Here is a 27,674-nt window from a genome sequence, read left to right as displayed (position 1 = left end):
ACTGATGTCTCCTGCTCCAGGCTGCTGGGAGGGTTCAGGCCTTGGGCTCAGCACTAGGCACTCAGAAAGCTATGTAACCCAGGTTCAGTTTATGTTGTGACTGTAAAACCTCTAAATACGACAGAGTCTAAAGCAAAAATCCCATGTCCCTTCCCTTTCACTCCGTTCTTCCCAGTCTCTTCTTCAGTGGTGGTCAGTGTTAAGTTTCATGGGTGTCCTAGTACCTTGTTCACGTATAGATGGGATTTGCTGCAGCTATGAACTTTTAAATTCATGTATGCTTTGACCCAGCAGTTCTCCTTGTAAAAACGGAAGGGAAATTATCTATTTGTCTATCTATAATATGCCTAGAAATCTGGAAGTTTGTACAAGGACGTAGTGACCAGTTGCTCCCTAGAGGGAGAACTCAGGGGGCCTAAGGAGGCCAGAGTGGACAAAGGAGTTTTCACTGTATCTTTAGGTTATATTTTATTTTCCCTTTTACTCATTTTTCAGAATTTAAATGTTTGACTAGCTAGTGTATTTACGTGGTTCGCAAATGAAAAACTATCCAGCACTGTCATCTTTGTATGTGTTGAAAGTTCGAGAAAATTCATCCATCCATATATGTATTTTTTTCATGTTCTTTTCCATTATAGTTTATTATAGGATATTTAATATAGTTCCCTGCAGTATACAGTAGAACATTGTTGTTTATTTTATATATAGTAGTTTGTGTCTGCTAATCCCAAACTCCTAATTTATCCATCCCTCCACCCTTTCCCCCTTTGGTAACCATAAGTTTGTTTTCTGTGTCTATGAGTCTGTTTCTGTCTTATAAATGAATTCATTTGTATCATATTTTATTGTTTTTTGGTTTTTTTTGTGGTACGTGGGCCTCTCACTGTTGTGGCCTCTCCCGTTGCGGAGCACAGGCTCTGGACGCGCAGGCTCAGCGGCCATGGCTCACGGGCCCAGCCGCCCCGCGGCATGTGGGATCTTCCTGGACTGGGGCACGAACCCGTGTCCCCTGCATCGGCAGGCAGACTCTCAACCACTGCGCCACCAGGGAAGCCCAGTATCATATTTTAGATTCCACATATAAGTGATATTATATCCATTCTTCTTTATGGCTGAGTAGTATTCCATTGTATATATGTACCACATTTTCTTTATCCATTCATCTCTCGATGGGCACTTGGGTTCCTTCCATGTCTTGGCTATTGTAAATAGTGCTGCTGTGAACATAGGGGTGCATGTATCTTTTCCAGTTATAGTTTTGTCTGGGCATATGCCCAGGAATGGGATTGCTGGGTCATATGGTAATTCCATTTTTAGTTTTTTAAGGAACTTCCATACTGTTTTCCATAGTGGCTGCACCAATTTACATTCTCACCCACAGTGTAGGAGGGTTCTTTTTCTCCACACTCTCTCCAGCATTTATTATTTGTAGACGTTTTGATGATGGCCATTCTGACTGGTGTGAGGTATACTTCATTGTAGTCTTAATTTGCACTTCTCTTATAATTAGCGATCAACATCCATTTTTTAAAATTAATTTATTTATTTATTTTTGGCTGCGTTGGGTCTTTGTTGCTGTGTGTGGGCTTTCTCTAGTTGCAGCGAGTGGGGGCTGCTCTTCATTGCGGTGCGCATGCTTCTCATTGCGGTGGCTTCTCTTGTTGCGGAGCACAGGCTCCAGGCACGCGGGCTTCAGTAGTTGTGGCTCGCAGGCTCTAGAACGCAGGCTCAGTAGTCGTGGCACACAGGCTTAGTTGCTCCGCAGCATGTGGGATATTCCTGACAAGGGCTTGAACCCATGTGCCCTGCATTGGCAGGCAGATTCTTAACCACTGCGCCACCAGGGAAGTCCCCGACATCCATTCTTAAAAGGACAATTGTAGAAGGAGACTTCTCTTATGAGATCTCATACATCCATTGAATTGATATTTCAGTCTCAAAACCACTCTTGCCCTTAATGGGGAAGCTCTGGAAGCATCCCCTCCAAAATCAAGAACAAGTTGGCTATTTCCACTTTTATTTAATCTTCTTGTAGGGTGACTAGGCAATGAAGTTAGACAAGAAAAATTATTTATTTATTTATGGCTGTGTTGGGTCTTGGTTACAGTGCACGGGCTTCTTATTGCAGTGGCTTCTCTTCGTTGCAGAGCACGGGCTCTAGGCGTGCGGGCTTCGTTAGTTGTGGCACGCGGTCTCAATAGTTGTGGCTCGCAGACTCTAGAGCGCAGGCTCAGTAATTGTGGTGCAGGAGCCCAGCTGCTCTGCGGCATGTGGGATCTTCCCGGACCAGGGATCAAACCCATGTCCCCTGCATTGGCAGGCGGATTCTTAACCACTGCGCCACCAGGGAAGTCCCAAGAAAAATAATTTAAAGCTGTGAACGTCAAAAAGAATAGGAAAAACTGTTTGTATGTAAACATGAACATGTATACTTAGAAACCCCAAGAAAAGTAACTGAGGGATTTCCCTGGTGGCACAGTGGATAAGAATCCGCCTGCCAATGCAGGGGACATTGGTTCGAGCCTTGGTCCGGGAAGATCCCACATGCTCTGGAGCAACTAAGCCCGTGCATCACAACTTCTGAGCCTGATCGCTAGAGCCCGCGAGCCACAACTACTAGAGCCCGTGCTCCATTAGAGAAGCCACCGCAATGAGAAGCCCACGCACCTCAACAAAGCGTAGCCCCTGCTCGCCACAACTAGGGAAAAGCCCACACACAGTGACGAAGACCCAATGCAGCCAAAAAAAAAAAAGATATAATGGGAGAAAAGATAGCAATAAAAGAGATAAGATTCAGGAATTCCCTGGCCTTCTAGTGGTTAGGACTCCACATTTTCACTGCCAAGGACCTGGGTTCAATACCTGGTCCAGGGACCAAGATCCCACAAGCCATGTGGAAGGAAAAAAAGAAAAAAGATAAGATTTTAGGAATAAGTTTCACAAGAATCTGATGAAATGGGTTGGAAGAACACTTGCAAGCACCCCTGAGGGACTCGGGAGACAACTGAGTGGAGAGCTCACCTCCTTGTAAGTATCTCCCACGTTCTGCAGTCAGGTGAAAGACGAAGCCCCGCCCAGCATGCTGGGTGCTCTTCTGGCCCTTCGCAAGGCTGGCTGAGCTCTTGGCTGGTGTGGTGGGAAGCCCTGACCTCTCCAACCCTTGTCCTCAGACGAAGGCCTTCATCCACCATGAGCTGCTGGCGTACCTGTACTCATCGGCGGACCAGAGCAGCCTCATGGAGGAGTCGGCTGACCAGGCCCAGCGGCGGGACGACATGCTGCGCATGTACCACGCGCTCAAGGAGGCGCTCAGCATCATCGGGGACATCAGCACCAGCACAGTGTCCACACCCGTGCCCCCACCCGTTGATGACACCTGGCTCCAGAGCACCAGCAGCCACAGGTCTGCGAGGCCTGGTCGCCTGCAGGCTGCAGAGGCTGCTGCCTGCGGGATCCCAGCTTCACCCCCTGCCACGCCCCCATGTGTCCATCAGGGCACAACCCACGGGTGGGCGGGGTGCGGGGGCCCCCGACCACCGATGGCTCAGCACCCAGGGCTAGCCACAGTGTGGGACTGCCTCCTCGCCTAGGCCTGAAGGGACTGGAGACAGAGGGTTAAAGGCCTGCCTGTCTCCTGGTGCCTTCCATTGGTTAAGCCCCAAACAGAAGCCAGAGAGGGCAAGGGGCCTGGGCAACCCCGGCCATACGGGTGAGCCTCCTGGGGCATAGAGCATAGCTGAGAATGGCGGGCGGGGGGGAACTGGAGGGACACGTGGAGGGTGTAACCAGCATCCCCCGCCCTGTCCACCCTGGAGCTGAGATGGAAATAAGGCCCTGGCATGGGCAAGTCAGAGCATTGGGCAGGGACATCTAACCAGTGACAGGACAGATAGTGGGAGGAGAGAGGATTGGTCAGGGAAATCTCAGAAGGTGCCAGCCCTCCTGAGCCCTTGGGGAGCCTTGGAGTTCCTCGGGGAGAGGGCACAGCAACCAGCCTGAGGGGCATCAAGTGCTTGGCCCCAGAGGGGAGCCTTGGGTGGGGTGGGGGGGGGCACCTGGGACAGAGGCCTTTGGGCCCTGCAGCCTCTGGAGGCATTTGGACCTGATCTGAAGGGCAGGGCTGGGCTCTGAAAGGATCTTTGGCTATAGAGGGGGGATTAGAGGAGCGGGGGGGAAGGCCCGAATGGGGCCAGTGAGAGGGGAATGCCCACGGGAACGAGGCCAGAGGGAAGCAGGAGCCCTTCGCAGCTGAGGACAGGTGCTGCGCCCTGGCTCAGGTCTTGGCGCTGGACGGAGGGGCCCAGTGTATCTGCGCTGCCCCACGCCCAGGACCAGGCAGTCACCTGCATCTGGCTGGGTGGTAGCTGGTGCCAGCCCATGTTACAGAGGAGGCCACCGTGGCCAGCACCCCACGCCCCGCCTCGGGCTTCCGCGGCCACACGGATGCGGCCAGTGCTGCCACCCCCCCATCTTCAGCTCACACCCTCTCCTTCCTCCACAGCCCCACTCCGCAGCGCCGGCCTGTGTCCAGCATGCACCCCCCAGGCCGGCCCCCAGCAGTGAGGGGCCCCACCCCGGGGCCCCCCCTGATTCCTGTGCCGGTGGGGGCAGCAGCCTCCTTCTCAGCGCCCCCCATCCCATCCCGGCCCGGACCCCACCCCAGCGTGTTTGCCAACAATGACCCCTTCTCAGCCCCGCCTCAGATCCCATCTCGGCCAGCTCGGATTCCACCCGGCATCCCCCCTGGAGTGCCCAGGTAAGGCTGGACCCCCTCGCTGCCTGCCACCTAGAGCCACCAGCCTGTGCCCTGCAGGGAGCAGAGGAGTCACTGGCATCCCCATTGGGCTGGTGGGGAAACTGAGACTCAGAGAGGCCAAATTCACGGAGTGGTGGAGTCAGGGTGACTCCCAGGCTCTCGGGCCTGTCCTCTTTGTGAGCAAATGGGCCCACCACGTAGCTTGGGTCCCCTCCCACGGGGCCCCTTCCGGTTTTCACCTGTCCCCTTTCTGAGGATACGCACGTCAGTCACTGCGCCCGCCCCAGCCCTGCCTCTCCCCACCCTGCAGGCCAGGGTCTTTCCTCCCTACTTCTCCTGTGAGTAACCTGAGGTCCAGGGCGGGCGGGGGACTTGCCCAGGGTCACAGAGTAAGGGAGTAATGGCAGGGGTACTGATGTCCAGGCTTGGCACACTCCTTTCCAGCACCCGAGCAGCCTTTAGAGGAGCAGCCAGCTTCGGGCAGCAGCCTGGGGCAGCGGTGGTGGGGCCTGGGTCCTCCTCCTTGCCCTGCTTCCGGCCTCACTGCCCTCTCCCCTTCCCCGTCTATCTCTATTCTCCTTGCAGCAGAAGACCCCCTGCTGCGCCCAGCCGGCCTACCATTATCCGCCCAGCCGAGCCATCCCTGCTCGACTAGGCTGCGGGCAGCATGTTCTCGGGGGTCCTCGAGCAGGACCCTCGGTGCAGGAGCTTCGGTGGTCCGGGCCCATCCACCGCCACCCCTGGCCTTCCAGTCCCCACGCGGGACCAGGCTCCCTGCAGGCAGCCCCTGACTCTTCCCTAACCCTGGCCCCAGTCAGGGGCTGGCCTGGCCCCCATCCCCAGCTGGACACAGCACTGAATGGAGGGGCCCTGGAGCCCCAGGATGAGGGGAGCCGGGGTGTTGCACTTTGGGGGATGGGGTCTCAGGTAGCAGAGGAGGCAGCTGCGTCCTGAGTGCCATCTTGAATGAGGGGTCCAGGCTGGGGTGGCGGTGCTCACCCAGGGGCTTCTCTGGCCAGGAAAGCCTGAGTAGGCCAGGCTTTCTAGAAACGGCACCGAGGGTGTCCATACCCCCAGTCCTTGCTGGGGCACAAGGAGTGTGTCTGCTTCTCAGCAGTGGGAGCGCCCAGCGGCGAGCCAGGCCCAGTGGGCCCAGCGCTACCCGCCCGCCCAAGTTGTACATATTCCTTCCTTGGCCGTATTAACTGCACGGCCCAGCCTCGGCTGCCGGAGGTGCCTTTCCCAGGTCCGGAACACTCGGCCCGGCCAACCTCGCTCTCTCCTCCCTGGGCCATCTCCTCCTCCTGGGTCCCCGGGGCAGCCTGGGCTCAGGGCTGAGTGGGTGGGGAAGCTTCGGGGGCCTCTGGGCTCCCACTCAGGCCTCCCCCACGGGTCGGGCCCAGGTGGCCTCTCTGTGAGCAGACCTTCTCGCTCGCTCGGTTTGACCACTGTAAGTGCCTGCACTCTGTATCCTATTAATAAACTAAAATAAAGGGAAGACGCTTCTGGTGGCTGCTGTGTGGGCCTTTTGTGTTGACCTTCAGGCTGAGGACGGGGGCTGCTGGCCTTCCCCCTTCCCCCTGCACCCCCAACGGCACTGCTCTTGGGGAGAGGGTTCACTTCTGGAGGGGAGAGCTTTTACTTGCCTTAACACTTCAGGAGTAGGAGCAGACATTCACACAGCCACACACACAGGCCTGGCTGTCCCCCCACCTGCACCCCAGACGGCACTGGTTACAGAGGCCAGGACGGGGGCCTGCGGCAGGCGTTGCAGTTACTGAGGGGAGAGGGCCTCCTGGCCCTGCGCCCCAGACTGTGCAGCAGTCAGGCCCCCTCTCCACCCGCAGTCTCCTGAGGACTTTCCCCAGAGGCCCCCTTCGCCCTCTTCGGGGCACAGGCCTTCCAGCCCAGCCGGGGACACAGTTAAGCTTTGCTCTTTCTGATTTTTCTCTTGTGCCCAGGCGACCACCTCCATCGGCTCCTGCCCGACCTTTCTTCTGAGCTTCGTGGGAGACCCCTCCCGCCTGCCTGGCTGCCCCCTTGGGGGCAGGTCTGTCCCGGCTGGTGTCCCTGAGCCCCAATCACCAGGCTCTGTGATTTTTCTGACCATAATTTATTGACTCTGGTGCCCAGGCCAGACTGCCCTTTGTTCCATGAGGCTCCTGTGCGGGCTTTGGCCGAGGCCACCCCTCAGCCCTGTCTGGGGCCCCTGCAGGGACAGCGGGAGGGGCAGGTGGTCTTGGAGGCCCCGCTCCTGGAGTTCTGTTACCAGACCTCACACCCAGCCTGCCCCCAGCTGGGCCGAGGGGCCGGGCCCCTTCCTGTCAATAAAGTGACTGTTCTCACAAGAACACTGCGGCCACGTCTCCTTCCCGGCCCCTAGCACGAGCAGGCCACCCCCAGCAGTAGCACAGCCCTCAGGCGGAGCCACAAGGAGAAGAAGGGAGGCATGGCATCCCACAGCAAGCCCCTTCCTACCGGGACCTGGCTTGGAGGGCCAGTGGGGAGGGAAGGGGGAGTTTGCTTCCTGGGCCCCGTCCGTACCGCGTAGGGCTGGCGCAGGCTGGAAGGCTCCGGCTAAGGCACGTTTTACAGTAGGGGACAGAGGCAGGGCCAGAAAACGCAAGGGTTGCATTCGAACGCTGCAGTGCCCCCCCATGCACAATTTCCGGGTGCTAAGCCACCCCTCCTGGAGCGTCCATGTCTGCAAGCCAGCTGGTATTCCCTACCCAGCCCCTGAAGGGAGGAGATGCAGGGGGACCCACACCTCAGGCCCGAACTGCACAACCTCCCCTCCCGTAGAAAACTAAGCTGGGGAAGGGACCCCACCCCCGACTAAGTCTCACACGCATGCGCCTTGCTGCTCTTCCTTTCGCCTGTTCTTCCACGGCAGTGGGCTACGTAGGCACGGGCCGCTTGTCTTGAAAGAAGCGCTTGAGCGTGCAGACTTGCAGCACAGCCACGAGCAGCAACACAGCCACGTTCACAGCAGACCAGAAGTTGACCCGCTCCAGGTTGCCCTCTTGCAGGTTGCGGTCACGTGCCTCAAAGGCCCGCAGCAGAGTCAGCATTTGGATGCTGCGCTCAAGCCGGATCCTCATGGTCTCGATGGACTCCTATGGCACAGAAGGAGAAGGAGGTCAAGGTTTTGTCCTGCAGAATGGGGTGAGAGTTCATGTTTGGGGGGAGAGGGAGAGGCAGCTGAGAGCACAGACTCAGTGGCCAGGCTGCCTGAGTCTAAATCCCTCTGCCACTCAATGGCTGTGTGACCATAAGCAAGTAAATAACCTCTCTGGGCCTCAGTTTCCTCCTCAGAATTAAACCTCAGAGTTGCCATGAGAATTGAAGGCCTAATTTTGTTTTTGGCCGTACCGCATGGCTTGCGGGACCTCGGTTCCCCAACCAGGGATCAAACCCCGGCCCCTGGCAGTGGAAGCTTGGAGTCCTAACCACTGGACTGCCAGGGAAATTCCTGAGTGCCTAATTAAGTATAAAGAACATATTAGTGGTTAATAAATAGCAGTAGGTGAAGCCAGACTGCTTGGGTTCAGATATTGGCTCTGTCAGTTGCTGGCTGTGTGGCCTTAGAAGAGTTACTTAGCCCTCTTGTGCATCAGTTTCCCCAACTGTAAAATGGGGGATAATTAGAGCACACTCCCTACATATAAGGTGGTTATGGAGATTTAATAAGTTATTTAAGCCCTTAGAACAAGGTTTACACCTAGAAATGTTCTACTGTTACTAGGTTGGGGGCACCAGTATGTAGGAAAGGCAGGGTCAGGCCAAGGCGGACCCCAGTCAAGGTGAGAGGGTAGGGTCCAATGCCAGAGATCTGGGAGGAGTGGCCCCAGCTTGGCCTGGGCGCACCTTGATGTCCTCCATCTTGACATCCAGCATCTCCTCGGGCTCCACAGCCTCTGCCCAACCCTCCACCTCCTCATCATCCTGCAGGCTGTCAAAGATGAGTTCAAAGAACACCAGCTTCTCTGAGATGGTGCTGAAGGAGTTGTCAAAGCACAGCTTGTAATCCCCGGCCTCCGTGGGCTCCACCCTGGGCAGACAGACACACAGACATGACCCTGAGTGGCCGGCCAGCCAGACTTTTCAAGGCAGGCAGGGTGGTAACCCGAGGCCGCTGGTGAGGGGCAGGGCTGTAACTGAACCTGGGCAGCCAGCAGGACTTAACTCACGTGTGCACACCGTCTGCCTTGCGGGACTCACTGACCAGCAGCACTCCCTGAGGGCTCTCCAGAGTGAAATCCACGTCCAGCCCAGCACCTCCGATCACCTGGGGGGCAGGTAAGAGCGGGTGGAGGGCTAGGGGTAGGCCAAGGGCACCTGCCAGAGAAGGCCAGGGCTCGGCCGACCCGCACAGACCCGTACCGACCACCACCAGGGGCCTACCTGAGCTCCGACACCTACACCTGCAAGCCAGTCCCGCCCCTCTCCCGTGCCTCTGGCCGCGCCCCTTGCCTTGGCTCCGCCCCCATTGATTTGATGGCCTCAGGACCGGCTCTTTTATCTGGTCACGCCCCCCCTAGAGACCACGTCCCGGCTTGGCCACACCCCAAATGAGATGACGGAGCCCAGCCTTCTTCTCTTAGCCCAACCCCCGAGAAATTCTCAGGTTGGCCACGCCCTTTCTTGTACAGCATTCTGGTCTCGCCTTGCAACTCCCGCAATCGACCAAACCCTTTTGGCCACGCCCACCCTTGAGGGTCCTGCCTTCTGAAGGGCTCCCTCGTTCTCCCGATGGCCCCTCCTCCCCGCTGCCCCACTCTAGCCCCGCCTTCTTCCATTCCCATCTCTTCCGCTCCCACGCGCTGTCCCCGCCCCCTCCGCTTAGCTCTCCCTGGCTCCGCCCCCGCGCTCCTACGCACGGGCTCCTCCTCCTTCCCTCTTCAATGCATGCATTGCTTGGTCTGTATGGCCACGCCCTCTCTCCCTGGCTCCGCTCGCTCTACGGCCCGGGACACTCTACCTGGTACTCAATCTCAAGGCTTGCATTGGCCGGCGCGGACTGATAGAAACATTGCTTCCGCCCCGCAGGCAGTAGGAACGTGAACTCGCCGTCCTGGATCGGCGGGGGCCCTGCCCCTCCCACCCCCACTGGCGGCAATAGTAGCCACAGGGCCAAGGCTAAGGCCGCGCCGGCCGCCATCATCCGGGTCACCCTCTGGTCTGCTAATAGGTCGCGGTTCCTTTAAAGAGTTAGCCCTGCCCCCTCTGCTACTCGGCGGGACTCATTGGCAGCCGCTTCTGCCCGTTGTCCGAAGCCCGCGGAGCCAGGAGTGAAGGACCCCCTGAGAGCATAGCTGCCCGAATGAATGACTGATGCGCCTGAAAACACTCGACTTTCTACAGACGTTTTCTTTGCAAAGTCTCCACTTCTAGTCTCAAATGCTGGTGGGGGGGGCAAAAGTACAAAAATAAGACACGATGGTACATTCTTCTCAGGCAAAAGTTAAGACAACTGTAGTGGAGGTGGCCGGGTCTTTCCTGCGGTTTTCCCAGAGTACCCCGCGCGCGACGAGGATTGTGCGATCCAGCCTGGGTGTAGCGGATCGGAAATAGAGACAGGGCATGGCCCTGCACGCGACCCGTAGGGCTCGTCTAGAAAGGGTCAGCTAGGGTGGGCGGAGACCCTTTTATGTTAACGTGGGGGGCGACTTGTGCCAGGTCTGTGAGTTTGGTCCCGGGTCGGATGCCTAACCACTCATTCCTTGGCGCCTTAGAACCGTCACTTTATCAGTTTCCTCGTTTGTGAATTAGAGGTGATGAGAATTGAGATGAGACCTGGTCTATAGTGAGCGCCCCGCATTTCTTGCATATAGTTAGCACGGCGGCTTGGCCCCGCCCTGCACCCCAATGGCCTCAAACTCGAGGGCTAGAAGGTAAACAGTGATTGAAGTGGCCCAGGGTAAGAAGAATAACAGCCGAGGTGCTTAGCGTCAGAAGAGAAGAGAGAAGAGACTGTGGGTTTGGGAGGCAGGTTGCCTAGTTCAAAGCACGCCTCACGCTTTACTTGAGGCATCACTCTGCTGAGCCTCACTTTTCACATCCATAAAAGGGGTGTGGGGACTTCCCTGGTGGCTCAGTGGTTAAGACTCGGCGCTCCCAGTGCAGGGGGCCCGGGTTCCATCCCTGGTCAGGGAACTAGATCCCACGTGCATGCTGCAACTAAGAGTTTGCGTGCCGCAACTAAGGAGCCCACCTGCCGCAACTAAGACCTGGCGCAACCAAATACATATTTAAAGAAAAGGCGGGGGCGGGTGATACTAGTCCTCCTTCACTGGGCTGTTGTGAAGATTAAGTGAGATGCTTGTTTAGTGCATGGCATATCATAGGCCCTTAGTAAATATTATCCGTTATATTCCAGGTTTATCGCCCTTCCTTGGGCATGCCGCCAATTAACCTCTCCCTCAGTCTGGCTTAGAGGATTTGGAGGCGACCTAAGCAGATAATCAAAGATGTCGCTGGAGAAGTGGACTCTGGTGATTCCATCTAAACATAAGAAAAATGCTCAGATGGAAATTCTGAGTCTTTCAAGATAGGCCTGAGAGAGGTTGGCAGGTGGTGGTAATTACTCTTCGAATACAGCTGGTGGCTGTCAACTGTTTTTGGCGTTTGGAGAGCTTGGGGAAGTAACACTTTGTAATGTCAAAGTTTATGTATGATCACGCTTCGTACTCCTTTTCGTTCCAAGTTTGTCTATCATTCAGACTCACTACTTGGACATTTTGAAGTAGTTGTGGAGAACGAGTGATAACTTTTTTTTTTTAATGAGATGAATTTCACATTGCATTAGATTAATAATTTTAAGTGAACAACCCAGTGGAGTGGCATTTAGTATGTTCACAATGTTGTGCAGCCACTACTTCTACCCACTTCCAAAACATTTCATCAGCCTAGAAGGAGACCCTGTACCCATTAAGCAATTATTCCTCATTCCCCCTTCACCCCAGCTTCTGGCAACCAATCTTCCTCTATGGAATTAGCAATTCTGGGTATTTCATATAAATGGGATGTGTCTGGCTTCTTTCACTTAGCATGTTTTTAATGTTCATAATATCAGTATTTAATTCCTTTTTATAGCTGAGTAGTATTCCATTGTGTGGGTATCTGTTGGACACTTGGGTTGTTTCCACCTTTTGGCTGTCGTGAGTAGTGCTGCTAAGAACATGTGTATTTTGAGTATCTGCCTTCAGTTCTTTATGGTGTATTCCTAGGAGTGAAATTGCTGGGTCATATGGTAATTCTATGCTTAACTGTTTGAGGAACTGCCGAACTTTCCCACAGTGGCTGCACCGTTTTACATTCCCACCAACCATGTACGAGGGTCCCAATTTTTCCACATCCTCATCAACACTTGTTATTTTCTATTTTATTTTTAGTATGTCCTTCCTAATGGATGTGAAGTGGTATCTCATAGTGGTTTGTTTGTTTCTTTTTGGGGGATCAAGCCATTTTATTGAGGGGCATCGGGAGAGGGCCTTAAAGCTGGGAGGACAGTGATATCTGACATCCTTCTCCCGGCCCTGGGATCTTCTCAGCTTCACAGTCTCTGAAAGCTCATAGTGATTTTGGTTTTTTGGGTTTTTTGGCTGTGCCAAACAGCTTGTGGGATCTCAGTTCCCCGACCAGGAATTGAACTCTGGCAACAACAGGGAAAGCCCGGAATCCTAACCACTAGGCCACCAGGGAACTCCCGAAAGCTCATGGTGGTTTTGATTTGCATTTTCCTAATGATATTGAGCATCCTTTCATGTGCTCATTGGCCACTTGTATATCTTCTTTGGAAAAATGTTTGTTCAAGTCTTTTGTACATTTTTAAATTGGGGTGGTGTTGATTCATATATTATGGAATGGAAAAGGAAGAAAGAAAAACAATGAAAAACCTCTCCCACTCTTTGCCAGTCTCTGCTGGGGCACATCCATACTTCACCTGGGTGTTTATAACTCTGCCTTAGTCTTCTCTTCCTGTTTGCACCAAGTTTAGAAATCAGCCAGAGATGAAAGGGTAGGGTCTTCTCAGGTCTTTTCTGAGCATTTGTCCTGCCCTGGGCATGCACATTGCTCTCTAAGTTACCCAGTGTGTATGGGTACTTTTGAATGCCTTAATTACCCAAAGAAACTCTCGCCCCAGCTTTTCCTCCCAGCTTTTGGTAAGTCAGTTGTAATCTTGTGCCCCAGAGAACTGTGTTTTCCAAGAATGTGTTCTGAGTTAAACAGACAAGCACCTTGAGGCAGTCCCTCAGGTAACCCCCAGACATCTTAGAACAGACACACACAATACTGTGAGAACGAGGGCTGCTCTGCTCCCTTAGAAACTGGGGACCAGGGCCCTATACTTCACTTGAAGACACAGGCTGCTGTCTTCAAGTCCTCCACTGTGCTGGGAAAGGAGATGAGGAAGGGCAGGGAAAACACCATAAAAAGCTTTCCTGCCATGATCAAGTTGCCTCTTCTTGATTCAGCATTTCCTTGGTTGGCATCAACATTGAGCTGTTTTCCAGAGTTTGGATAAAGTTAATTCTTACCACTTCTGCTCAGTTGGTCGATGTTTCGGTGCATATAGTTATGAGCTCTGCCATTTTCACTGTTGTCTGGGGTGAATGGGTGATTCTTGTTTCCCTCAATTAAACAAAACCATCCCCCTCCCCAAGTATTCAATAAAATTTACTGAGTGACACTGTGAATAAAACAGACAATGTCCTCATGGAGCTGTCATCCCAGTGCTCCTCCACTAAATGATTTCAGGAAGTCAGAGGCACTGAGAAGTAAATGCTAGGTGGGTAGGTGGGGATGGTTCATCTCACCTGGATGGAGTTGGAGAGATTCCCCAAGAAGGTGGCATTGAAGCTCAGGTTTGAAATAGAAGGGAGAAGAGGCAAGCAGAAAAGAACAGTGCTCTGAGGTCAAAGGCTCTCAGAGACTTCAAGAGGCAGAAGGGAGATGAGGGTGGGGTGGGTGAGAGAAGTAGCCAGAGAAGAGATGGGAGCCTTCGGCAGAGGCCACATCATACAGAGTCCCTCTTCCGTTTGTAATGTTGGCCTAGGATCTTAGCCTGGGGTTCTTATAACCATGGGGAGTTAGCAGACTGGCTTCTGGAGGTCAGGAATCCCCTGAAATTATAACCAAAAGATTACAAGACCATGTGCTGGGCAGACTCACTACTTGGACATTTTGAAGTAGTTGTGTTTGTTTGCCCCACCAGAGCTGTTCTCTACCATTCCCTGTACTGCTTCGCAGTGGGAGGCAGGGAGCTGATATCTACACACCGGGTCAACTTGGCTTCCTTTTCCTCTTATTTCCAGTTGGGTTCAGCCCTGGTAGGATATCTGAGGGCCGAAGGAAAGGAAGGTCTAGGTATCTATTCCCTGGCTCCTACCCTGTCGGTCTGCATCTTTCCACCAAAGCTTGTAACTCCAGCTCTCTCCAAGTTCCAGAACTGTTTTCTCCCCAGCAACTTCAGCAACCCAACAACTGGCTGCTAACAGTTCCCTGACCCCAGGGAGTCACCATCCGTCATTGCTTTCCCTTCACCCTGCCCATGACTCCTCAGTCCTGTCTCTTAAGGGCATAATCTGTGTGTCAGCTGACCAATACAGGTATGTGTGGCTATTTCTGAATTCAAAATTCCAGGTTATAGGGACTTCCCTTGTGGCGCAGTGGTTAAGAATCCGCCTGCCAATGCAGGGGACACGGATTTGAGCCCTGGTCCAGGAAGATCCCACATGCTGCAGAGCAACTAAGCCCGTGCGCCTCAACTACTGAGCCTGCGCTCTAGAGCCCGCAAGCCACAACTACTGAGCCCGTGCTCTACAACTACTGACGCCCGCACGCCTAGAGCGCGTGCTCCGCAACAAGAGAAGCCACTGCAATGAGAAGCCCGCGCACCACAACGAAGAGTAGCCCCCGCTCGCCGCAACTAGAGAAAACCCACGTGCAGCAGTGAACACCCAATGCAGCCAAAAAAGTAAATAATAAATTTTAAAAAAAAGAAGCTAGGAAAAGAAGAGCCAATTAAACACATGGTAACTGGAAGAAAGAACAAAATAATGAAATAGAAAACTGAAGATAGAGAAAACAACAAAGCCAAAAGTTGGTACTTGGAAAAGATTAATAAAACTGATTAACCCCTAGCAAAGCTAATCAAGAAAAAAAGAGAAAAAACACAAATATCTATCATCAGGGATGAAAGAGGAAATATCACTACAAACCCCACAGATATTAAAAGCCTAACAAGGGAGAGTGAACAGGCTTATAGCAATACGTTTGATAAGTTAGATGAAATGGACAAACATGAAAATACAAGCATGCTAGTTGGAATCAAAGAAAATTACAAGGTACTATGGCAGGCTTCAGCAAAGGCATTTTTCTAAGTCCAGAGGAATCTGGAAAGATTTCCTAAAAAATGGCACTTAAACTGAGACCTGAAGCAGAAGTGGGATTTGACCAGGTCTATAGAATTGTGTTCCAGGCAGCGATGATGGAACACATGCAAAGGCCCTGAGGTTGAAATGAGCTTTGTGTATCCAAAGAAAAAAAGTCCACGCTAATGGCCCTTTTTCGTATCTGGCAACTACATGCTTACATCCTTCCTGGGTGTAAACCTCCAGGTGGACCTACCTGCTGGACTTGACCAGAAATGTTTGGAGACCAAAGCAAATCTGGTAAGACAGACCTTTGGAAGTTTCTGGGCTATCAACGGGAGGCAATTTATGCTGCAAACAATGTCATTTCCTCAGTTCTGCAGCTAGTGTTTCCTTCCACCTGGTTGGTGAAGCCCCTGAGGCTTTCCTCCCCTGTGGCCTCACACTGGGAACGCTCACACTACACTAGGCATTGCACTTCATGACATGAATTCTTTGGAGCTAGTGTCCACTACTCTTAGCCCCGTTCTTCAGAGCAGCAAGCTGAGGCTTCCAAGAAGGACCTTGTCTTGCCTGAGGTCACAGAGGCCAAGCCCTAACCACCATGCCCTGCCAACTTCCACCCCACATGTTTCAACTTCAGCACTGGTTGGGCCACATTTTGTGACTTGGGCCTGGGTTTCCCAAAAAACCTATGTTCCTTGTGCTTCCTCATGCCCAGGAGTTCTCAGGGGAAAAACAAAAAACAAAAAAAACCACGCACTGGACCATCTCATTCATTTTTCCCCTCCCATCTGCCGAACCTTGGCCCCTAAGGAACAGCGAGGTGCCAGGGTCTGATGTGCGTCCATGGAAGGGGTGGGGAGGGGAGAGAGTCCCTTTCAGCGCCCAAGTGTGTGTGTGCAACTTCCTGCCAATGAGGAAACACTCGGCTTAAATCAGCCCTGGTTCTTCTTTCCTTGCTCTGGCCTCACAGGAGGAGCTGGCAGTGAGCCGTGGGCCGCGCTGGTCTCAGCCAGATTTCCTGGCCAAACGCGCGAGGAGAGATGCCCTGGACCGTCCTGCTCTTTGCAGCCGGTGAGCCTGGTGCCCCTGTGCCACCCCTGCTCCGCTCCCTCCACCTCCCCAACCTTGCCTCTGCTGGGGGGTGGCAGGGAGGGTGTGTGTGTGCAGAAACCAGGTGCTGGAGAAGCTGAGCCCTGACCGATTTGCCCCAGAGCCTTGGAAATGCCCCAGGAGCACGGATTTCTCTTGTCCGGGCTCATTATCCCCACCCACATCAAGGGTACCAGAAATGCCAGCCCACCAGAGACAGCAGTGCCCACGCCCCATGACTCAGCCCTACTTGACCTCTGCAGGCTCCTACCTCCAGGGCTGGGGCAACAGGAGGATCTGCTGGGGGCTCAGAGGGTGGGGCGGGGAAGCTAGATAAGGGAAGGCTTGTGTCGACCTCACCTGAGCCAGGCACTCTGCCCGGGAGCCTGTGAGCAGCTGGGGAGACACTGGTCCCTCCTGCAGGAAGTCGTGCCCCAAAATCATATTCTTCACCACAGCCTGGAAAACAAGATAGAACCCCTCTGCCCTCCCCTTCTCCCCTCGGTCACCCTCCCTCCTGCCACCCAGGCTCCTTGAACACACCGCATCCCTTCCAGCCTGTGGCCTTTGCCCCAGACTGTCCCTCTGCCTGGAATGCTCGCCCCCAGTTCTTCCTGTGCCGTGTCTCCATGGAAGCCTTCTGTGGCTACCCTACCACCCTTGTCTCCCTGAGAAAGTCAGCCCCCACCCCTCCCCGGGGCAGGCATACCTTATCTGTCCGCATACCTTATCTGTCCCTCTATCTGTCTATCTCGTCTGCTGCTCTATCCCCAGCACCTAAACAGGGCCTGGCACGTAGTCAATTCTGTTGATCGAAGTAGTACGAGTATAATTGCGCTGCTGTAACATCCACAGCTATTATAATAAAATGACTCAAATGCAGCGATCTCTCACCATGTGCTGGGCACTCTACCCCTTCAACATCACAGTAGGGTAGGGAAGACTAGCCTCCGGTTGTACATGAAAGCCAAGGCCCAGATAGGGTGAGCCACTTGCCCAAGGCTACACAGCCAGGCTGGCCTCTGCTCTAACCACCCAGACAGCCTCCCCTATCTTGCTTCGCAGGCTCCTTGGCTATCCCGGCGCCATCCATCATGCTGGTGCCCCCACATCCCAGCAGCCAGAAGGACCCCATCCACATTGCATGCATGGCCCCCAGGGATTTCCCGGGGGCGAATTTCACACTGTATCAAGGGGAGGAGGTGGTGCAGCTCCTGCAGGCCCCCGTGGACCAGCTCGAGGTCATCTTCAACCTGAGTGGTGGCAGCAGGGAGGTTCCAGGGGGACCATTCCGCTGCCAGTATGGCGTGCTCGGCGAGCTCAGGCAGCCTCAACTGTCGAACCTCAGTGAGCCCATGCACGTCTCCTTCCCAGGTAAGGCCCTTCCATCATTCCTCACTGCCCCGGGCTCCATTTTCTCACCTCCGAGGCTTTGTAGGTGCTGTTCCCTCCACCTGGAAGTCATCACAGGACGAGCCACCTCTTGCAACTTGCCAGGACTTTCTCACTTTTCCTTGTTTAATCCTCACAGTCACCCCCATGCAATGGGTACAGCCATTCTCCCCATTTTCCAGATAAGGAAACTGAGGCACAAGAGATGAAGAGACTGGCCCAGGTCACCCAGCCAGCAGGTGGCAGAGCGTTAAACCTGGCATGCGTTCACCCTCCCTGAAATCCAGGCGTTAAACCTGCATGCTCTCCTGCACCCTCCCTTGAGCCCCTGCTATGTACCAGGCACTGTCCTTGGCACTGCAGGTTCAGCAGTGAATGAAACAAAGTCCCTGATGTCTCGCAGTTGACATTCCGAGGGATGGGGACAAACAATAAATAAGGAGTTTGGCAAACATTCAGTCTGCCAACAGGGGACAAGGAAAGTGGCAGGGATGAAATATAGCCCTGGCAGTGAAAGCGCCAAGTCCTAACCACTGGACTGCCAGGGAATTCCCAAGGGTGTCATTTTTTTTTTTTTTTTTTTTTTTTGTGGTACGCGGGCCTCTCACTGTTGTGGCCTCTCCCGCCGCGGAGCACAGGCTCCGGACGCGCAGGCTCAGCGGCCATGGCTCACGGGCCCAGCCGCTCCGCGGCATGTGGGATCTTCCCGGACCGGGGCACGAACCCGTGTTCCCTGCATCGGCAGGCGGACTCTCAACCACTGCGCCACCAGGGAAGCCCCCCAAGGGTGTCATTTTAAATAGAGAGGAGAGTGGCCAAGGAAGGTCTCTCTGAGGAGGAAACGTTTGAGCAAAGACCTGAAGGATGAAGAGTCAGCCACGTGAGTGTCGGGGGCAGGAGTGTTCCAGGCAGAGGAAGCAGGCTGTGCAAAGGCCCTGGGACTGGAGCGTGCCTGGTGTGTTTGAGAGACATAGAGGCGCCCCATACGGCTGAAGCATAATGAGCAAGGGGGAAAGGTGGGGGAGATGAGGGCAGGGGGGAGGCGATGAGGACTGTGCAGGTTTTTGTGGCTGCAGCAAGGGCTCTGGCTTTTCGTCTGAGACAGAAGCGCTGGGAAGGCTGATGTCTTCCTCTGGTCTTTCCAGGAGAGGGGGCTGGGCCTGGGCTCTGGATCAAGGAGCCGGAGGGAAGGAGGAGCCTCTGGGTGGAGTCTCTGCTTCACCATCAGTCAGAATTTTCCTGCTGCAAAGAGAACTTTGTTGCCAGCAGAGGCCCACCGGCTGTGATGACAGAACAGTCTCTGTGTCCTTCCCCGGCCTCAAGTTCCACAATCAAAGGCCCCCTTCTCTCACCTTGGTCCTGTGGTCTCAGAGTGGGGAAGTGACACCCCTCCTGCCCCAGGTGAATGAATGGACAAGGGCTAACACTGAGAACACCAAGTGTGTGCCTCTCCTCCCCTCTGGGCTAGTTCCTGACCTCCACTGGGATCAGGGCATCTCCTGCTGGCTTCCCTCTCTCTCCAGGGAGGGGCAGCCGAATCTTCTGCAGAGACATTAACTGGAGCTGGGGCTTCATGCTTTTGTGGCTGACCTCTACGTGGGCCTCAGGGTCCACCATGTGGCTGGGGGTGGAAGTTGTCTGACTCACTATTACCCAGCCAGCAGGACTCTTCAGGCCACAAGTAACTGAAAACTTGACTCAAATTGGCTTCAGCGACAAAAGGGGATTTGTTAGTTCACTGAACAGCACTGACTTCAGGCATGGCTGGATCCAGGTGCTCACTGATGTCAGGAATCATGTGCCACTTCTCAGCTCCGCTTTCTTCTGTGTCTTATTCTCAGGCAGGCCCTCCCTCTCAGGGTGTCAAAATTGTACCTTGGAGCCCCAGGTGTATATCCTACCAGCTTTGTAACGCTGGCCTGAGGAGTAAACCTCTCTTCCCAGTGGTCTAGCCAAAGTCCAGAAATTACTTTCATTGGCTCAGCTTGGGCAACATACCCCTCCCTGAACCAATCAGGTTGGCCAGGGGGAGGGAATATGCTAATTGGCCAGAAACAGGTTTGCTAGATCCCCAGGGTCTAGCAACACCCAAACCAAATGGAGGAATGACAGGAGTCCCACCTTCTCCCTGCAACCCCACAGTTCCATGACCTGCCCAATCTCTCTTTTCCCATCTTCCTCTAGTGCCCACCTGGATCCTGGCACTCTCCTTGAGCCTGGCTGGAGCCTTCCTCCTCCTCGCTGGGCTGGTGACCACTGCGTTGGTCGTCAGGAAAGGTAACGGCAGGCAGAGAAAGCATGGCCCACCAGAACTTGTGTATGCACTCCCACTCATACCCATTTTTAGGAGCACGGTTGGGAGTCCTTACTACAAAGGTTTAGCAGTGAAGAACCTTCCAGAATTTCAATGATGGTGGTGGGCAAGGGCAATTTATATATGTATATATACATGTATATATGTGTATATATATATATATATAAATTGTTGTAAAATATACATGGCATAAAATTTACCATTTTAACCCTTTTTAAAAAATTATTATTTTTTTGGCCACGCTGCGCAGCTCGTGGGATCTTAGTTCCCTGACCAGGCATCAAACCCGGGCCCTGGCAGTGAAAGTGGATCGCCTGGGAATTCCTTTTTTTAAAAAAATTATTTTTAAATTTTTAATTTTTTTCATTTTAACCCTTTTTAAGTGTCCAGTTCAGCACCATTAAGTATATTCACTTGGTTGTACAACCGTCGCCACCATCCATCTCCAGAACTCTTTCATCTTCCCAAACTGTAACTGTCCCCTTTAAACACCGACTCCCCGTTCCCCCTTCCCACAGCCCCTGGCACCACTGAACTCAGTCTTTAAAAACAAAATTAAGCGGGAATCCCCTGGTGGTCCAGTGGTTTGGACTCTGTGCTTTCACTGCAGGGGCCATGGGTTCTATCACTGCTCGGGGAACGAAGACCCTGCAAGCCACATGGCGTGGACTTAAAAAAACAACAACAAAAAACCCAACAATGTTACATGCTCATACCTTGTTTGAAGTTTTTACCAACCTACATTGATCATGAAATTGGGGGGAAAAAAGTGTCTTCAGTAGCTCCCCTGTTGAGTGGGAAATTTGCCAGCGAAGAAGGAAAGGCTGGGCTACAAATGTATGTGGGCCTTTTGGTTTCTTGGCTTTTTGCAACCAGGATGCAACCAGGACCAAAATCTAACAAACGCTTTTTTTTCTCTCCCAGTTAAAGTAAAAAACTTGCAGAAGAAACGGTGAGACCATCCCTGGAGACCCTCAGAGGGTGGTTTTGGGGAAAGAAAACTCAGTCCCAAGGCAGGAGTTCCTGATGGCCATTAAAGACTCTGATAGCTGGCCGGGTTCTGGGGGAAGAAGGGTCCTTCCAGGGCTCCACCCCAAACAGCGTCTTCTGGTGGGAGGCTGGCTTAATAGAAACAGGTGCTATTCAGGAAGCGCCTACGGTGTGCCCAGCATTGTGCTGCGGGACTCTGGACCCTGAGCTCACGTGATCCTCGTGGCAGCGCTGGAAGCAGGCACTAGGAATGGCCCCATTTTACAGATGAGGAAGCTGAGGCTTCCTCGCATCCCTTTACGGCCATTTGCCAAAATTTGCTAAGTAATCATTCTAGAAATCCACAATTGTGGGAGAGGCGAGTGGCGCCCCCTGGGGTTGTGCAGCACCCAACTTGTAGCCTGTAGACAGTGGCCCTGGTTCCTGGGCATCAGAATCTACTGGCTCCAGCCTCGGTTTCTCCCCTCTGAGAGAGGGGTGGACACCGTGCTGCCTAGTGGCAGAGAACTAGCAGTAGCCCCGGTGATGGAATCCTGACTTCACCTGGCTGTGGGGCTCCTGCGAGAGAATTTCCATCTGAGGGGATTCAGGGAGGATGCGGAGGTGGGGTGGGGAGGAAGGGCCAAGTTTGACCAGGGCTACCTGGAACGAGCCTCCTGCCTGAGACAAGTCATCACTTTCTCCCGAAACCCTCTGCAGGGAGCGAGAATCCTGCTGGGCCCAGGTTAACTTCGCCACCACAGGTCTGTGCCTCCCTGTTCCCGTCCCTCACCGGGGTAGGGTCACTGCCTCAAAATGCCATCGGGTCTCACTACTCGCTACTGAGCCCCTTGTATAGCTGCTCACTTCCCTTAGAGTTGAGAACACACGCTTCCCTCTTTCTCCCCCATCCCCTGCCGTTTCCCGACCAGGTTCACCTTTTTTTTTTTGGTGTGAACATCTTTCACCTCTTACCTCTCCTTGCCCCATCCTCATGCCTTTCACTCATTCTGCCCTCTGCCTAGAATACTTTTCCTCCCTGTGGTCTGTCTAAAGGTCGCCTCCTTCGGGAAGCCTTCCCTGACTTCCTAGGCAGGATCTACTCTTCTACTTACATGCCCCCAGAGCCCTGTCGTTCTTCTTACCCCCTCAGTAGAAACACAATTAAGTAATCATTGCGTGCTTGGGTGTGTGACACTCGCCTCCACCACTGGACCATCAGCTCCAAGGGGGTGGGGAACTGCATCTGTCTTGTCCACCATCAGGGCACCCGGCTTTCACAGTGCCTGGCACCGTCCTTAAATGGAGCCCCACTTGTGGTCCAGAATGTGCTGTTCTGCTGGCGGGGGGGAGAGGGACCCAGCCTGTGAAGTGCGATGCCCAGGAAGGGGCTCCAAGCAGAGAAAACTCCATTCTCTGTACTTCTTTCACTGTCTCACGTATTTATTGAGCACCCCGACTATGTGCTAAGGTCTGGGGTCTCCCAAGGTAACCAAGACAGAGGTGGTTTCTGTCCACAAGCCCATACTCCGGTGGGGAAACAGCCCATGGTGGGCCGGACCCTGTCTGGGCTAGGAGGCTAGTCCCCAGAGGAAGTGGTGTTGAATCAGAGACCTATAGCGGGGAGCAGGGAGTAGCTGGGTGAAGAGCGGGCAACCCAGGGTGGGGGAGGAGCTGAGAGGTGTTCTGGAAAGTGGAAGTGGAGACAAGGCACCATTTTCCCAGAGGTCAGCCAGAGGTCCCTGAGGGAGGGTTCTGAGCAGTGGAGGGACACAGTTCAATTTGCAGCTGTGCACAGTGCACCCTGTAGAATGGGCTGGAAGGGGGCAAAGAGGATGAGGGGTGATAGACCTTACGCCCTTCCTCATGGTTGACTTGGGGCCTGTGGGCTTGCGGGGAGGGCCTGGGGAGGGCGGTGAGCAGGAAATCTGAACCGGCCCCCATCCTGGTCTTCTCTTTCTGTTGCAGACATGTCCTTCGATAACTCCCTGTTCACCATCTCCGTAAGTCGTCCTGTTTCTCGGTCCCGATTTTCTACTGACTGTCATGACCATGGGAAGTTTGGGGCTACCACCAGGCTGGGTTGACCTGTTTGTCTCTGAGCTTCTGGGGTCTGGGAAACGCCCAGAATCACTGAGCAGGGATTGTTTGTGAGCTGAGAGTTGGCACTGGAAAATTCCAGGGGATTGGAGGTAGGCACGTTGTCCAGGCCTTCGTGGGGCAGTGGGTGGGCCCCTGGTTGTCAGCACTGCCTTTGCACTCAGAATGGTGACAAGGGACTCAGGGTGACCTGGTGGCTTCTTTGGGGTCATGGAGCCTTGTGACAATCTGGTGCACACTGTGGTTCGCTCCTGGTATAAAGAAAAGCCTACTTTTGTGTTCAGTTTCAGGAACTTCAGCTTAGCTGTCCCAGACATGCGTCTCCCTTTCAAGGGGGAGGGTCTCAACCCTCATTCCCATCCCCACTCCCCACCCCCTGCTTAGCAAGGGGTGTTGCTCCGCCAGATCACACAGTGTCCCGGCTGGGATTTGAACCCAGGTCTCTGGGACTCCTCTACACAGCTGCATCTTGTGATGGCCTTGGGGTACTTATTATTATTAGTTTACTAAATTAGAGATATCCGACCCCTGGACACGATGGATCAAGAAAATGTCCAGCTAGGGGAATTCCCTGGTGGTCCAGTGGTTGGGACTCCACACTTCCACTGCAGGGGGCCCAGGTTTGATCCCTGGTGCGGCATGGCCCGGCCAAAAAAACAAAAAGAAAAAAGAAAAGAAAATGTGCAGCTAGCTCTTCTCCATGCAGAGAGGGGTACAGGTCTGGGGTGCAGGTGGTCCCCCTTGAGGCGGCCTCAGAAGTTCCATTTGTGTAAGTGGACGCTTTGGGACTTCAGTCAGGGAGACTGGGGTGGAGTCAGTCTGCTCGGGGCACCATGGTGGGGAGGGGGGTGGGGGGAGGTTTGGATGGGTTCAACATAGCCTTCCTGGGCATCTGGACAAGAACAAGATGAGGCCCTTCATCCCTCAGAGCTTCTTAATTCTACAGGGGGAGACAGACAATGCCATGTGGGGTAGGAGTGACCAGGAAGCTCACTTAGGTGGGAGATCCGGGAGGTCTCTGAGATTAGCGACAAGCAGGAGGTAGCTGCGGAGGATTGATCCAGGCTCAGGACACGTTCTTGGCACGGCCCAGTAGGGGTGCAGCGGATTGAGGAGTAGAGAGGGGCGCCGCGCGGAACTTTGACTTTGACCCCAAGTGAAGGGTGTGCCATGAAAGGTTCAGGGCAGAGGTGGGACTTGACGTGATCTATGTGCTCACGGGCGCCCTCTGGCGGCTTCGTGAAGGATAGACTGTGGGGGACCGTGGACGGACGGGAGCTGGGGGACCTGGCAATGGTTCAGGCGCCAGACGTGGCGGGTAGTTTGGGCCAGTGTGTTGGCAGCGGAGGTGGAAGAAGCGAACAGATGCAGGTCAGGTAGATTCAGGGGATGGGAAACACGGCACTGATTTTGGAGTGGATGAGTGGGCCGAGGGAGAAGGAGGCGTGGCGGAGTTCCGGAGAGACAAGAGACAGGTCACCTCACTCAGTGCTGCCACAGAGCAGATGGAGACTGGACCCCAGTCACTGGTATACAGATGGTGGGAAGGAAGGGGCTTGGCACCGGCCTGTTCAGTCCTCTGAGATCGCAGCTCAGGGAACAAATCCTGAGCTGTTAAGAAAAGCCTGGCAGGCGGGGCAAGTTCTGAAACCTTCTGTGAGAAGTCACACCGCTCAAGGCAGTAGCCTGGTGATTACTGCCTCCCCCGCCCCCCCCCCCGCACCCTTTTTTTTTTTTTTTTTTAAGGCATTTAAAATGAAACGGTGGAAAACAGAGAAAAGGAAGGAGAAAAATAACTTATTTCCGTCCTGGTGACTTTAAAAATATATTTTTTTTAGTTAAATTTTTTTTTGACTATGAAATACATCCAAATGTAAAAATTATATACATAGTAAAATTCTCTTCTCTTTCTTAATCCCTCTCCACCCACTGGTCTCCCCCTCTGCACACAGACGTACAGGTAAATCACCATTAGGAGCTTCCTGCACATACAAGCAAAGGCAAAAATAGCAAGTCTATATCCTCACTCTTTTTAACACAAATGACAGCATGCTAGCCACACTGTTATGAACGATGCTTCTTTTCCTTAACAGTAAATTCTAGTGATCTTTGCTAGTTTTTAAAAAGAATCATTGTAAAATAGACATAAAATTTACCATTTTAGTCATTTTTCAGTGTACAGTTCTGTGGCATTAAGTGTATTCATATTGTTGTACAACCGTCACCACCATCATCCCCAGAACATTATCTTGCAAAACAAATCCTGTCCCGGGACTTCCCTGGCAGTCCAGTGGTTAAGACTCAGCACTTTCACTGCAGTGGCCTGGGTTCAGTCCCTGGTTGGGGAACTAAGATTCCACAAGCCGCATGGTGTGGCCAGAAAAAATAAAACTCTGTCCCTATTAAACACCAACTCCCTGTTTCACCCCCACTGCAGGCCCTGGCACCCACCATTCTACTTTCTGTTGCTTTGATGGATTTGCCTATTCCGGATTTTACAAAGAAATTATGCCATACAGTGTTCATATTTATGAGTCGTAGCCACCCCCGGGGAGGGGTGTTGGCATTCTCCCCCATTGTACAAAAGGGGAAACTGAGGCACAAAGGGGGCCATCACACCTCATCAGGGAGAGGGGGAGCTGCGATTCGATCCCAGGCTGTCTGGTTCCCTATTCAGCAGAGAGGAAGGCAGGACAGACAGCAGGATCAGGGCGCTGAAGCTGTGTGTGTGTGGGGTGAGGTGAGACCCAATGGACTGGGGGAGTCTCGGGCTCAGAACATGGGGCAACCCGAGATCCTGAAACCCCAAATCACCCGGTTCTCTATTTTTCCTCCACGGACAAAGAAAATGACTTCAGAAGAAGATGCAGCCACCCAGGATGCTCCCTCAGGCTCTGCTGCGACACCTGGCAACTCTGGGACCCGGAAGAGGCCCACCTCCACGTCATCCTCACCTGAGCCCCCAGAATTCAGCACATTCCGGGCCTGCTAGGGGAGCCCTTCCCTCTGTCTGCGTGCCCTCCGTTCAGCCCTCCCCCTTGAGCTGGCTGGGCTTTGCAGGGTCTCAGTTCCCTCCAGCTACGTTGGGGACTTCTCGCTGCTGCTTCCTCAGGGCAGTGAACAGAGGAAATGAAGGGGACCCCCTGGCCTTGGGACCTTCCTTGCAGAGGAGCAGGAGTGGGAGAGGGGATGCAAGCATCTGCCTGGAGGCTGGACAGAAAGCAGGAAGCCTCTCTGGATTGCCAGCTTTTCAGACCACCACGGAAGGAGCTGTTAGGATCCCTCAGCCAGGCCATTATGAAGTCTGAGCTCTCCACACACCCCTCCGCTTTCCTTCGTCCCATGCATAACATGGTGTGGACACCATGCACACTGTCCCATGCAAAAACCCAATTACACCTGACTTGGGTTTTTGGAGCATAGGGTACCTGGGGGTTATATTCTATGTGCCCTGCTGGCATGCCTAAGTTATTAATTATAATGCTTGGAGCTGTTCCCAAGGCCTCTGTGGAGTGTAATCCTTCAAGCCCAGGACCTCTGGGGTCCAATCACTGATTGCAGGGTGGGGGGGGAGGGGGCAGTACCCCTCAACTGCATGCAGTCAGGGTGGTGTATTGGGAGGCCCATGGGGGTGTAGGGAGGGGGGCAGTGCCATGTGGGGTCTCTGCTAAAGTCCTTGCATTGGTGAATACAGGAGGTGGAATGATGGAATGCTTGAGGAGAATGAGTAGTAAATGAGCAGGTCCAGGGACTTCCCCGCCGGATTAGTGGTTAAGACTCCTCCTTCCCAATGCAGGCGGCACGTGTTAGATCCCTGGTCGAGAAACTAAGATCCCGCAAGCGGCACGGTGGGGCCTTAAAAAAAAAAAAAAGCAGGTACCGGGAAGAGTGGCAGCTGGAGATAGCGGGCGGCAGCAAGCACCTTTGGAAGCCACCAAAGAGGAGGAGAATGGGGGCCTTGGAGCAGTGGAGGTGGGACTTGGAGGGAAGATGGGTGTGTGTATCTGTGTATTGAAAGGGGCACTAGGCCCTAATCTGCTGGATTCACTGGTCAGCCATCACTGCGGGAAGGGTGAGTGAGTTGCGGTGGGGGGGAAGGGGCTAAAAGAGAGGTCCAAGAATTTTTTTGTGGGGGCGAAGACAGTGAAGGGCCAAGGATGGAGGAGGAGGGCACTGGGGGAAGCGGCTGGAGATGATGGGGAAGAGAGAAGGAGAGGTTGAGTGCTCCGAGAGGGGGCAAATGTGTCGTGCAGAGGCCAAGTCCATGCTCAAACTGCTTTTCCAGAGGACGCGCTGGGGGTGGAGCCACAGGCTGGGGCGTGTCCCTACGTCCTGTCCCCGCCCCTCACTCCGGCCCTCCCCAAGAACCCAGAGATTCACAAAGCGAGACCAGTGGCGGGGTGGGGAGCAGGACCGGTATAGGGGCGGGGCGTCTTCGCAGCTGGACCCCGCCCCTCAGTGAGCCGCCGTACAAAGCCGGGCGGGACCAGGGGAAGAGCCCACCCTCAGGGGCGTGTTAGAGACTGTCGGGCGTCAGGCCCGCCGCCACCGTTCCCCTGGCTGGGGGAGCCACCTCACACAGCACGGCCGCTTGCGCGGGGCGGGGCTCCAGCGTGTGTCCGCACGGCCGAGCACCGCCCTTTGACGCGCGCTCCGAGCTGGGCAGCCGCAC

The 27,674-nt window shown here is 53.9% G+C and overlaps 3 protein-coding genes across 16 annotated transcripts in view; 2 read left to right on the top strand and 1 right to left on the bottom strand.

Annotated features, from left to right (window-relative positions):
• Window positions 1-7,115, top strand: part of DNM2 (dynamin 2) — a 92,774-nt gene extending 85,659 nt beyond the window's left edge. For 4 of the 11 annotated variants that reach the window (XM_060297124.2, XM_030879700.3, XM_030879699.3 and 1 more), the window contains 3 exons: window positions 3,171-3,403; window positions 4,502-4,756; window positions 5,345-6,283. In XM_060297124.2, the coding sequence (XP_060153107.1) occupies window positions 3,171-3,403; window positions 4,502-4,756; window positions 5,345-5,411 (555 nt within the window). In that variant the 3' untranslated portion in view covers window positions 5,412-6,283. Of the gene's footprint in view, window positions 1-3,170; window positions 3,404-4,501; window positions 4,757-5,341; window positions 6,284-6,717 lie in introns of those variants that run through there. The other 7 variants (XM_030879697.3, XM_030879701.3, XM_030879702.3 and 4 more) reach the window with 4 other exon arrangements.
• On the bottom strand, window positions 6,846-10,041 carry TMED1 (transmembrane p24 trafficking protein 1). Its single transcript, XM_030879706.2, has 4 exons — window positions 9,738-10,041; window positions 8,947-9,044; window positions 8,624-8,807; window positions 6,846-7,872 (listed from the first exon to the last, which is right to left on the bottom strand). Exons 1-4 carry the CDS (start codon window positions 9,918-9,920, stop codon window positions 7,654-7,656), a joined length of 684 nt encoding a protein of 227 aa, XP_030735566.1. The 5' UTR covers window positions 9,921-10,041; the 3' UTR covers window positions 6,846-7,653.
• A 4,682-nt stretch (window positions 10,042-14,723) lies between these two features.
• Window positions 14,724-26,497, top strand: C3H19orf38 (chromosome 3 C19orf38 homolog). 4 transcript variants are annotated; one of them, XM_030879741.3, is made up of 8 exons: window positions 14,724-15,432; window positions 16,109-16,209; window positions 17,271-17,601; window positions 19,804-19,896; window positions 20,858-20,885; window positions 21,623-21,666; window positions 22,871-22,905; window positions 25,848-26,497. In XM_030879741.3, the coding sequence occupies exons 1-8, from the start codon at window positions 15,408-15,410 to the stop codon at window positions 25,992-25,994; spliced, it is 804 nt and encodes a 267-aa protein (XP_030735601.1). In that variant the 5' UTR covers window positions 14,724-15,407; the 3' UTR covers window positions 25,995-26,497. The 4 variants fall into 4 exon arrangements, with proteins under 4 accessions (XP_030735601.1, XP_030735603.1, XP_030735599.1 ...); XM_030879743.3 differs by having other exon boundaries at window positions 14,737-15,432; window positions 17,293-17,601; XM_030879739.2 differs by lacking the exon at window positions 14,724-15,432 and having other exon boundaries at window positions 15,967-16,209.
• The last annotated feature ends 1,177 nt before the right edge of the window (window positions 26,498-27,674 follow it).

The sequence above is a fragment of the Globicephala melas genome, chromosome 3, assembly GCF_963455315.2.
Source record: "Globicephala melas chromosome 3, mGloMel1.2, whole genome shotgun sequence".
NCBI lineage: Eukaryota > Metazoa > Chordata > Mammalia > Artiodactyla > Delphinidae > Globicephala > Globicephala melas.
This window is presented reverse-complemented; position numbering and strand designations above follow the sequence as displayed.